The 12,330-nt window shown below is 40.1% G+C and overlaps 1 protein-coding gene across 1 annotated transcript; it reads right to left on the minus strand.

The window, feature by feature from the left end:
- Positions 1 to 794: 794 nt before the first annotated feature.
- On the minus strand, positions 795 to 11,279 carry MBLAC2 (metallo-beta-lactamase domain containing 2). The gene is made up of 2 exons (XM_065875301.1): positions 10,826 to 11,279; positions 795 to 1,180 (listed from the first exon to the last, which is right to left on the minus strand). Exons 1-2 carry the CDS (start codon positions 11,277 to 11,279, stop codon positions 795 to 797), a joined length of 840 nt encoding a protein of 279 aa, XP_065731373.1.
- Between the last annotated feature and the right edge of the window lie 1,051 nt (positions 11,280 to 12,330).

Genomic DNA, 12,330 nt, shown 5'->3' on the forward strand with positions numbered 1-12,330 from the left:
TTCATTGTACTTTTTGTACGTAAAATTACATAACACATAATGTACACTATAATTACATTAAGAATAAATAAAATGAAGCATAAAAATTCTGTACCATAGGGGCTTCCCTGGTGGCGCAGTGGTTGAGAGTCCGCCTGCCGATGCAGGGGACACGGGTTTGTGCCCCGGTCTGGGAGGATCCCACATGCCGCGGAGTGGCTGGGCTTGTAAGCCATGGCCGCTGAGCCTACGCGTCCGGAGCCTGTGCTCCGCAACGGGAGAGGCCACAACAGTGAGAGGCAAAAAAAAAAAAAAAAAATTCTGTACCATAACAATGGATTGTTTTAGCTGTCATTCTAAATGTTAGTTTAAGGTTTCAGTTCTAATGTACTTTAAACCCAAAAACCTTTATCTTCAAATAATATATTAAAAATATCAAGTTCAGAGTATAAACATAAAACTCTTTATGCTCTTTTTTCTAGGTCATCTAGGAAATAAAATGAGAGAAATGAGACACAAGGATAGTTCTTTCTCTTACTGCAAAATGCCTCCTTGCTTGCCCATATACCTCTATATCATTTCTAGAACAAATATTACAGAATGATGGCAAATTACAAGCTTTGGCAAATTATAATCTTATTTAAGTGGTTTCTTATTTGGAAAAAAGAAAAAAATTTAAGAAGTTCCATTTTTGGCTTATTCATTCTCAACCGTTTTTTTCCTCTAATACATAATAGTAGTAAAAAAGCACTTCTTAAAGTGTTCACTATTTTAAACAACACAGAATTAATTGTATTAATTTATAGAATTAAATACTAGGGTGAGGTCCTAGAATTTGTTACACGTAGGGCTAAACTTGCAAGAGATCGCATGGCAAAAGTAGAAACTTTGTGACATATCCCAGCTTTTGAAATATAGTTAGAAGCCAATCGAAAAAGCCTTTCAGCACCAAAGGTATTGAAGTGCCCAGGAAGCACCTTCTCTACCAGACCTCTGTCCACTAATTCTATCAGACGTTCACAGGTTCCAACATAGTCACTTATCCTGCTGTATGGGAGCCAGTCAATCAGCGATCCATCATACACGACGTCTCCACTGAAGAGAATCTTTCGGTCTTTGTCATGTAAGCAAATACTGCCCCTAGAATGACCAGGCATGTGCATAACAGTGAGCTGTCTGTCACCAAGGTTGATCACATCCCCTAAAAATGGAAACAGAATTTACAGATAAACATGTTATATATTTGACTTCAATCACTTAAAGAATAGAAGAACACAACAGTTTCAAAGATGTTGGGAAGGATGAACTTATTTTAGTTTTATTTTAAAAATACCTACTTTTTATTGATGATTTAAAATAAGTTGCCTATATTTCACTTCTGTTGTTTGCTAGACCAGTGTTTGCCAAAGTAAACAGTGAAACACAATTTCTGCTGGTTGTTATAATATATAAAAGAAAAGAAGAAAAGAAGATTCTGTGGTCAAATAATTTTGAAAACTCTTCCTTCAAAGAAAATTAAGCAGCTTTCTTTTCAGCAAGATATGCTAATGTACATTTAATATGCTAATGTACATTGTGGATATACACAAGGGAGATGTGGCTGTATAGTTTCGCAAATTTATTTGACCAAAAACCTCATTTTTCAGAATATCCATTGTACTAGTATCTGGTGACACAATTCATGAATGGTGCTCTAGTGAACAGTATTATATTTTTGCCCTTTGTTTTGTCACTCCGTGGAAATTAAGACCTGAGGAATCGGTACAAATGATGATGCTCTGGCTACTGGTATTGCTGTAATAAACTGTTCTTAGTCTCTGACCCAGGAACCTCATGTCTTCTGTCAGAATCCATGAAACTGGGGCAGGCTAACTTACTAACCTGCAAGTATGGTAAAATCTCACACTCTTCCCAGTTATTTGACAGTGGGGAGGAAACTGAGCTATATGAATACAAATTGCTGTTTTACTGGATTTAAATCAGTACTAACTTAGGTAAATCATAATAAGTTAAAATATTCATATTGTTATCTCTAGTGCAAACATATACAGAAAAAAATCAAAGAAATATAGCTAAAATTAATAGTGAAATTAAAATGGTGTAATAATCAGGAATTGCTAACATAAAAGAAGAAAATAAAGGAAAAACAAAGACATAAACAAGAAATGAGACATAGAAAACAGATAACAAAATGGCAGACCTAAATACAGCCATATCAATAATTATATTAAATATGAAAGGGATAAACACTCTAATCAAAGGCAGAGATTGTCAGTCTAGATTAAAAAGTGAGATATGTATGCAGTCTACAGGAGAGGAACTATAAAATCAAAGACAAAAATAGTTTGAAAAATTATACCATATAAATATTAACAATAAGGGCTTCTCTGGTGGTGCAGTGGTTAAGAATCCGCCTTAACTTAATGCAGGGGACACGGGTTCGAGCCCTGGTCCAGGAAGATCCCACATGCTATGGAGCAACTAAGCCTGTGTGCCACAACTAACGAGCCCACACGCCACAACTACTGAAGCCCGTGTGCCTAGAGCCCAAGCTCTGCAACAAGAGAAGACACCACAATGAAGAAGTGCACTGCAACTAAGAGTAGCCCCTGCTAGCCACAACTAGAGAAAACCCGCGTGCAGCAATGAAGACCCAACGCAGCCAAAATTAAATTAATTAATTTAAAAAAATATATTAACAATAAGAGAACTAGAGTGGCAATACTGTCAGACAAAATGGATTTTTATATAAGAATATTACTAGAGGAAAGAGGTACATTTTATGAGGCTATACATTAGGTCAATACATGAAAAAAAATTCTAAATGCATATGTACCTAAAATAGAGACTAAAAATTCTTCAAATAAAAACTGACATAATTAAAATAAGAATAAACAGTTCAACAACTGTGCTTAGAGATTTGAATAGTCCTCTCTGAATAATTCATAATACAAGTAGATTGAAAATCAGTAAGGATACAGAAGACCTGAACAACACTATCAACCAGCTTGACCTAACTGACATATATAAAATAGTTTACACCAAAACAGTGAAGTACACATTCTTTTCAATTGCACATGAAAAAGGTGTTTTGTTATATTTGTACACTGAAAACTACAGAAACACTTTCAAGAGAAATTAAAGAGGATCTAAGCAAAAGGAGAAACATGCCATATCCATTAATTGGAAGACTCAAAGCTGTTAGGTTGGTAATTAAATCCAGTTTTTCTTATAACTGCACTGTCTAATAGTACTTTCTAGGATAATGGAACAACATTATCTGTACCAACATTATCCAATATGGTATCCACCAGCTACGTGTAGCTAATGGTACTTGAAATAAAGCTAGTGCAACAAGGAACTAAATTTTTAATTTTAATCAATCTTAATTAATTTAAATTTGTATTAGATAGCTACATGTGGCTAGTGACTACTTTAATGGTCAGTGTAGATCTATAGATTCAAGAATCTCAATCAAAACCTTGACATGCTTTTTTACAGAAATTGAAAATCTGGCTCTGAAATTTATATGGAAATGCAAATGACCTAGAATAGCCAAAACCATTTTAAAATAGAGGTATAAAGTTGGAGGACTTTTCTAATTTCAAGAGTTCTAACAAAGTTGCAATAATCAGGAGAGTGTGGTGCTGGCTAAATGATAGACATAATCATTGAAAGAGACTAGCGTCCAGAAGAAAACACTCACATATATGGTCAGTGTTTTTTTGCGGTGCGCGGGCCTCTCACCGTTGTGGCCTCTCCCGTTGCGGAGCACAGGCTCCGGACGCGCAGGCTCAGCGGCCATGGCTCACGGGCCCAGCCGCTCCGTGGCATGTGGGATCTTCCCAGACCAGGGCGCGAACCCGTGTCCCCTGCATCGGCAGGCGGACTCTCAACCACTGTGCCACCAGGGAAGCCCATGGTCAGTGGATTTTTGACAAAAGTATCAACTAAGATAATTCACTGGGTAAAAGGATAGTCTCCTCAACAAATTAGAGTGGAATACTTTGGAGATATATATATATATATATATATATATATATATATATATATATATATGCAAATAAACAATAGGCACGTCTCAACCCTTACTTCACAATATTAACAAAAATTAACTCAAAATGGATCATAATCCTAAATGTGAGAGCTTCCAGAAAAAAAAAAACAAAAAAAAAAAACAGAAGAAAATCTTTGTGATCTTGGGCTAGTCATAGAGCTCTTAGATATGACACAAAAAGCATAAAACATAAGGAAAATAGACTAATTGGACTTCATCCAAGTTATAAACTTCCTTGCTTAAAAAGATACCATTAAGAAAATGAAAAAGCAGGCCACACACTGGGAGAAAATACTTGCAAAATGTATATCTGATAAAGGACTTGAATTCAGAATATATAAAGAACACTTACAACTCAATAAGAAAACAATTTTTCAATTTTTAAAAAAGAGAAAAGATTTTGATAGACCCTTAAACAAAGAAGATATTTGAATAGCAAGTAAGTACCTGAAAAGATGCTCAATGTCATTAGTCATTAGGGAAATGCAAATTAAACCTCAATGTCATTAGTCATTAGGGAAATGCAAATTAAACCTCAATGAAATACCACTACATACTCACTAGAATGGCTAAAATCAAAAGGACTGACAGAATCAAGCATTGACAGAGATGTGGAGAAACTGGATCTCTTATACACTGCACTGGGGAATGTAAAATGGTATAGCACTTTGGAAAACAGTTTGGCACCTTCTTAAACATTTAACATCCATTTACCATACAACCCAGGAATTCCATTTCTAGCTATCTACCAAGGAAATGAAAGCATGCATCCACCACAAAGGCTCGTATGCAAATTTTCATGCTGCATTACTCATAACAATTTCAAACTAGAAAGTTCAAATTTCCTTCAACAGGTGAATATATAAAACGTGTTATATCCATAAATGAGTTATTTCTCAGCAATAGAAAGGAATTATTAATAGATAAAACAACATGGATGAATCTCCAAAACAGTATGCCAAATGAAAGACACAAAATATATTATATGATTACATTTGTAGAAAATTTTCAGAAAAACAAAACTATAGTGACACAAAACAGATCAGTGGGGCCCGGGATGGGAGTAGGGATTGTTCTGGTCTTGCCTTGAATCCAAAAATTACATTAAAATGGAATCAGGTACTCACTCCCGAAGTTCCCCACATTCTAGTCATAAGGGGCCAGATTCCTTCACAGGATAATTGTTCCAGATTTAAAGTGCTTCGGGGATCACAAACCACTGCCATTTCCTGTATGATTGGCAAGTAAGGTGAAGGAAATTATAGCTAAGTTGATTTAATAATAGAGCTGTTGGAGACAGATTGTTTAATAAATGTACAGAAAGGAAAGGAATGAGGGAAGTTCGATGCTAAAAAAGGAGCTCTAGAGAATTACCGATGGAGGGGTAGAGTCTTATGGGTTTTTGATATTCAAGGCAAGGTTATACTCAAAATACTTAGCAACAGATAAGACATAAGCACCCACCTATCAAAATGGATACCAACTATAAGCAATTGATAAGGCCATAGTGACTGAATATTTCTAGATCTCCATTACCCTATGGCTTTATAAATGCCTCCCTTATGCTTATAATGCTCACATATAATTTCACCAAGACCTCTCTTATAAGAACCAAAACTGCCTATGAAATGTATCATACATATATAATATATAAATATATATAAAATATATATATACACACACTATCCTTCCAAGCCCTCACGCTAACCCAGTTGTCACCAGATTCCAACCATACTAGACTTCTCTTGGCTTCTCAAATACCCTTTCCCATCTTGGCATCCCCAATTTTTAATTTTTATTTCATTTTTAATCAACAAACTAGATGTACATATTTCAAATAAAATACTTCAGAAGGGCTTAAAATATTCTTTGCCCCATCCTGGCTCTATCTCCAATTCTGCTCCCAAGAGACAACAACTTTTAACAATTTTAGCAACTTCTTCTTGTAGTTGCCTCTACTAGATATAGTTATGTAAATAATATTTATACTCCATTTCTTGTTTTCCCAATTAGATATACTCTACTGATTTCGTTCATGTATTACCATTTCTTGGTTTTTAAATTTTAGATGTTGTCCATTGACTGCCACTATGAAATATAAGGATTTTTAGTAGCTCTTTTTACTCCTCTCTGTCCACCTACCATCAGCACACATATATACATTTCTCATCCTTTCACCCCTCAAGAGTAATGATTCAACTGCTTAGATCTGGAACACTCTGTGCCTGAGGTTCTATCGTTGTCAGTGTCATCCTTTGCCATCATCCTGATGCTTCCTTACAACTTTCTCTTGCATTAGATCTCCTGTTTCCTTTACTCCATAGCTTCCTCTTGGTTTACTCCCTTATTTTGAAGGGAGTAAACAGGATAAAGGTATATCTTAGTATCTTCCTAAGTAATAGCATGCGGGACTTTTTGAGAACTTGATTGATAGTGGAAGGGATGTTAGAATTCTAAGTTGGAAATCAGTTTTAGTCAGATAAAGTACAGCTCTTCTTTTCTAGCTCCAAAGCCATTATGATCTAGATGACCTTTTTTCTTTAAATTTGGAAGCCCATAGACTCTTCTTTGATCCCAGTGTTCTGAAATTTTATAATAATGTGCCTTGGGTTGGATGTGTTTCCATCCATTGTGCAGGGAACTCCGTGGGCTCTTGCAATCTGGAAATTTACATCCCTTAATCATGGGATATTTTCTTGAATTTTCTCTACTATGTTTCTTTTCCTCTACTTTCTCTATTTGCTCTGTCTGTGCTCCTATTATTCCAATGTCAGATTTTTCACACTGGTCCTTTACTGATTCTCTCCTACTTTTCATTTTGCCTATTTGTTCCTTTTGTATGTTTTTCAACTTTATCTTCCAGATATTCTACTAAATAATTTCTGACATTTTAAATTCCAAGAGTTCTTTTATGAGTGTGAATATTGTTCTGTCTGCTGCTTATTTTTTTTTTTTTTTTTTTTTTTTTTTGCTGTGCGCGGGCCTCTCACTGTTGTGGCCTCTCCCGTTGTGGAGCACAGGCTCTGGACGCACAAGCCCAGCGGCCATGGCTCACGGGCCCAGCCGCTCCGCGGCATGTGGGATCCTCCCGGACCGGGGCACGAACCCGTGTCCCCTGCATCGGCAGGCGGACTCTCAACCACTGCGCCACCAGGGAAGCCCTGCTGCTTATTTTTAAGGCATCCTGTTGTCTCTCAGATATCTTGAATGCAATAGATTCTGTTATCCCCTGATGATATTAATGATTGCCCTCTCCTCTCAAGTTGCTTTACGCTGTTTTAGTATTTGATTTCACGTGAGAGGATTTTCTCAGATTTTTTATAATGCTTGGTTGTCTGTTTAAGAGTGGGGGGATAATGAAAAAGTTGTTTGAAGCACATGCATGGGGCCTGGTGATCTAGGCTTCACTGTAGAAAGTTCAAGCCAAGGATTACTTAGGAATCAGCATCTTAGTCTTTCCTCTAGGGCTGGGCAGATTTTCCAGATAAGATTCTTCTAGTTCCTACTTGGGTGGGGGGAGCGGTAACGGCCTGACTCTCATTCTTCTGGGAAACTAGTAAAGAACATATATATTACCTATCTATCTATCTATCTTCATTTGTATATATACATACACATACACTTATCCCAATTTTCCATCTGAACTCCTGAGCTCATTAGTACTTGGCATCCCTCAATCAAGAAACCCCTTTGCTTGCGACTTCCCTGGTGGTCCAGTGGTTAAGACTCCTCACTTCAACTGCAGGATGGGTTCAATCCCTGGTGAGGGAACTAAGATCTCATATGCTGCATGGCGCAGCCAAAAAAAAAAAAAAAAAAGAAACCCCTTTACTTTATTCTTGCCAGAGAACAAACTAACTCTGGGGAGAGGAGCATTCACTTAGGGAGAAGAGTTCAGAGTTTTAACAGCTTCTTAAATGGCTTTCAACCAATTCTACTTATTTTAGTTTTCTTCCCTTTGTCCCAACTAAGGTACCAGCTACTGCTAATTCCTGAGCCTTTTAAGTCTCAGTGCAAACTGGATTGGCTCTCAATTTTCTATTGCTGGCATAGGATAAAACTGCTAACTCAGTCATCACATTTACTCTCCAGCATCCAAAACAGAACCTCAATGTGGATTTATACATAAAACAAATAGACAAACCATGGTGCATTTGCTGTAATCTTAGTGGGATTTTGAGAGGGAGTCAAATTAGATGTGTTCGTTCAATCTGCTACCTTTCTGGAATCCGTTTTTGTTTTTAACCTCCCCAAATGATTTTTAAGTTTACCTGAAACAACTGTTCTAGTATCTTGATGACTCTAGGAAAATTGTTTAAACATGTACAGTAGGGGCCAAAATGCCTGCCTATTGTGAAAAACAGGCAGAATGATGTGTGCCCATTCAAGAAGAATGTGCTGTATCAGTTTAGGGTTTATTGCTATCTTCTTATAGGAAGATATGATTTCACTATTAGTAGGGCGAGGTGTTTTTCCATCAAAAATGATGCATGCACTGGATGATGATCTCTCCTTGTCTTCCTTGTCCCTTATACACAAGTAAGCTTTTGGGTTAGTGATACACTGCACGGATTTATGCTTCTCCACGACAGGTGGTCATCAATACACTAAATGAAATGTAATAAGCTAATGAATTCAGCCTCCTTATTTTCTAACCAAAACAATGAAGACTTCATGCTGTTAGGTATGTACGGTTTGTGTGTACATAACTGTGTATGAGTTTTTAATATAAATATTTTCTATCTCCTTCCAGGTACCTGGATTATGATAATATCAAGTTAGCAGGCCACACCATTCAGAAGAGACAGGAAATTAATATTCCTGAGAAAAGAGGATATTAGATACTACTTGAGAGGGTGAGACATCCAGCTCCTAATGAAAAACAATTTTTAATTTAACACAGTATTACCACCTTCAAAGTTTTTAGTAAATATTAACCTTTCATTTCACACTTTCAAAGGCTTAAAGCACCACAAGGTAGCTTGCAGCTTCCTTGCAACTCCAAAATCCTGTAATTCCAGCATCAACTGGGATTTAGGAAACCTGGTTTCCAGTCCGAGCTCTTTCCCTTACTATGTGACTTCAGGTATGATATTCAAGCCTGTGTGGATTCTTCATCTATAAAACAATAATTCCTATCGTTCTTTCATCATTTCCTATTTCTGGCACAGAAGCAAAAGTAAATAAATCAAAAGTCATTTATTCATTTAGACAATTTAAATATATTTTAAATACTAATGTAAACTTTTTTTGGGGGGGGCTGGGTGTTAATTTAGTCTGAATACCCATCAACTGCATGGAAATCCTACCTCTAAAAGTATCAATTCCATCAAGAAATACAGCAATTAAAAGTACCTTTAATGTAAATTTAGTTTTCTTTCATCTCAAATTGTCAGGTAATGTAAGACTCCCATCTAAACCATTGTTTTTTTTAATCTTTAGATTTAAAATTTTAATGAAAAGACTGTTTAAGTGGGGTGTGAGGTATAGAATCTTGCTTTCTATTTCTTATGCCTCAAGTGATCAAGATCTCATCTGTAAGATGAACTCATTTTTGTAAAGTACTTCATTATTTGTCATACTGGTTGGTCACAAAAGTGAGACTTATTGTACTGCAGCAACTGGATTTTTCTGCCTCGTAGGGGAACGGTTTAATAAATTAATTTGGCAAATAAAAGAGTTTCAAGATAGAAAGGAAAGAGGGTTTCACCTCCTACTCAGAATTACCATAATATATTTATGGGGTAGGATTTATGTATGATCTGCATGCTTTGATCTATTGTGCCTGGGTTGCAATCCTAGCTTTTATCTGTATCTTGCTCTGTGGACTCTAGACAAGCCATTTAATTGGGGGTCAGTAGCCTCACTTCAAATGTGTTGTGAGGACAAAATCAACAGAAGCATTCTAAAAACAAAAAAGAAAGTAATATACAAATATCACTGCTGTGACCAACTGGCTTAATTATTTAAGTGACTGTGTGAGGTTGGAAGGGCTGGAACCCTACACTATTTTATTCCATTAGTTTCTTTCTGAACCCCATCCTGCTTTTCACAGAGCCAAAGAGGCCCAAGGTTATCTAAGCATTAGTCCACATACTTCACCATTACGGGAAATAGCCTCCTTATTAACCTTTCTCAGGCCTTGCTTTCAACCAGAATAGAGAGCTGTCATAAGACTCAGACACATTCTACTTTTTATATTCACAATCAAGCTTTTTCTCTTGTGAGGCAACATCAAGAACAGAAACCTATCTGAAAGATAAAGATGCATGAGCAGATTAGAACCACTGCTCTCTAACGGCTTTCTAAGCCTACAGGTGGGAATTGTTCGATCCCGGCCGATGAAGTCAGCAGTTCTCAAAAGCATAGAACATGACATGCACTCTCCATGAGGCACCATTCCTTAAGAGTCTTTTCGCTAGAAAAGTGCCTGGAAATGTCAGACTTGTGTTCGGGAAAAGAATGGGAATCCTAGTCAGAAGTCTCTATAGCGTTACTACATACCGTACGTTACACAGGAAACTGACTAGGGGGTGGGGCCGGCTTTCAGTCGAGTACTCTGCATTACTACAAGGTGCCGGAGCTTGTCTCTGGTAGGGAAGGCTGCAGTGGCCTTCCAAAGACTCTATGGTCGAGTGGGCTTTTGACTCAGGGACGGGAGAAACAGAAGTAGTGTTTCTGCGATGTGACACCTTACAGCCAAGAAGGTGTGCAACAAGCACCCCTCGGACAGTTTCTCCCCAGTCCCTTCCCTTAATGAGAGAACGCGCGCCCGTGAGGGACCATTACCATCCTGCAGGATGAGGGTGGGCTGCACCGCTTGCACTCGGAACTGCCTGGCCCTCCAGCCCGGGCTCGGCGCCCGCACCACCTCACTGTCGGAGAGCCAGGTCACGGTCTCAAAGTTGTCCCCGCGAGCCAGCGCCTCGGCCTCGGCGTGGTGCACCGCCACCCGGTCGAACTGGTAGAGGCCGCCGGAGTGGTCGAAGTGCACGTGGGTGGCCACAGCCAGCAGTGGCCGGCACGCCGCATCCTCTTTGGCCCTGCGGTCCTGCAAGAGGCCAGAGGAGTACAGGTACTCCGGGAGGCTGCGCAGCCCCAGGCCTGTGTCGATCACCACGTCCTGCTCGGAGCCGCGCACCAGCCAGATGTTGGCGCGGTTGCCAGACTCATAGAAGCGTTCCTGAATCCAGAAGACGCCGTCGCCCAGGGACTTGTGGGCGTACCACTCAAGCGCAGACATGCTGGGCAAGGATGCGGCCAGGCGGAGTGGGTGTGGGCGTGTGTGCCTCCCGCAGGCTGCCCAGACTCGGGCGCTGCAGCTGTATGGAGCGCTCTGCCCGCAGCCCGGGAGAAAGCGCAGAGCAAGGAGGGGGCGGGGGATGCGGATGGGGTTGCGGGCAGAACCAGGAGGAGGAAAGACACGCGGAGACTCTGCCTGCAGCGTCCGCCCGCACCCTCCTGCCAGGTCCGCAGAGAGCAGGAGCTGCTCTCCTCGCACCGGGGCGCTGGAACACTCGCAGCCTCACTGGCCGTAGCACAACGGAGCGTTAACGCAGGGGCCAATGCAGTAGACGAGAGATCCAGAAAGTGATAACTCTTCCCACCTCTGGGGGGGGGGTCTGACGGCAGAGGCCGAAAGCTAAGCGTGGGAGGAAGCAGGGCAGCCCACCCACCGCGCGCTATGATGCGCACTTCCAGCTGGCGCAGAAAGAGTCAGGCCAAGGGGGTTGGACGACTACGGCGCCCGCCAAGGGCTAAAAAGCTCTTTGCCAGGAGGGCGGGGCCTAGCTAGGGAGTGGGTGGGGCTAATTGGTTGGGTTTGAACGCGGCTCTGAGGCCGCGTGGAGGGCGGAGCGCGCTTCTCCAGAGGTGGAACCAGCACCGGAGCGTCGGAACGTTCTGTCCGCACCCCTTCCTTGCCGGCCGGCACTTCGGTTGCACAGTTTTCCAAGCCTCGAGACTTAGTGAGCAGGTAACAGAGGAGGCAATTGAGGGCTTGGGAGGAGTTGGAGAGGGTAAGTGGGGAGTTAAAGGGGCACATGGAGAAGGTGGGGGAAGTCAGGAGTGGAGATTCATTAAAGCGCCTCTGGATTGAGGGGCATTGGGAGATAGCTTTACGTCCCCTTCTCCTAATCCCTTCACAATCGTTTAAAATTGTCGCTTCCAATTTTTACCTAGTCTCCACTTCCTAGGACTGTTTGCAGTGAGAATGGAATTTATACTCTTACTGATGGTAGATTTCCAATTCCTTTGGTATGATTGGTTCAAACACGAGTCATTGCCGCAGACTT

This window comes from Phocoena phocoena, chromosome 3, assembly GCF_963924675.1.
Source record: "Phocoena phocoena chromosome 3, mPhoPho1.1, whole genome shotgun sequence".
NCBI lineage: Eukaryota > Metazoa > Chordata > Mammalia > Artiodactyla > Phocoenidae > Phocoena > Phocoena phocoena.

What these genes read in the sequence shown, in the direction of transcription:
- MBLAC2 (XM_065875301.1), bottom strand. Translation starts at nt 11,279, where the DNA reads ATGTCTGCGCTTGAGTGGTACGCCCACAAGTCCCTGGGCGACGGCGTC. An exon ending in CACCCTCATCCTGCAGGATG is followed by an intron (nt 1,181 to 10,825) that starts GTAATGGTCCCT and finishes TTCCATTTTTAG; the next exon opens with GGGATGTGATCAACCTTGGT.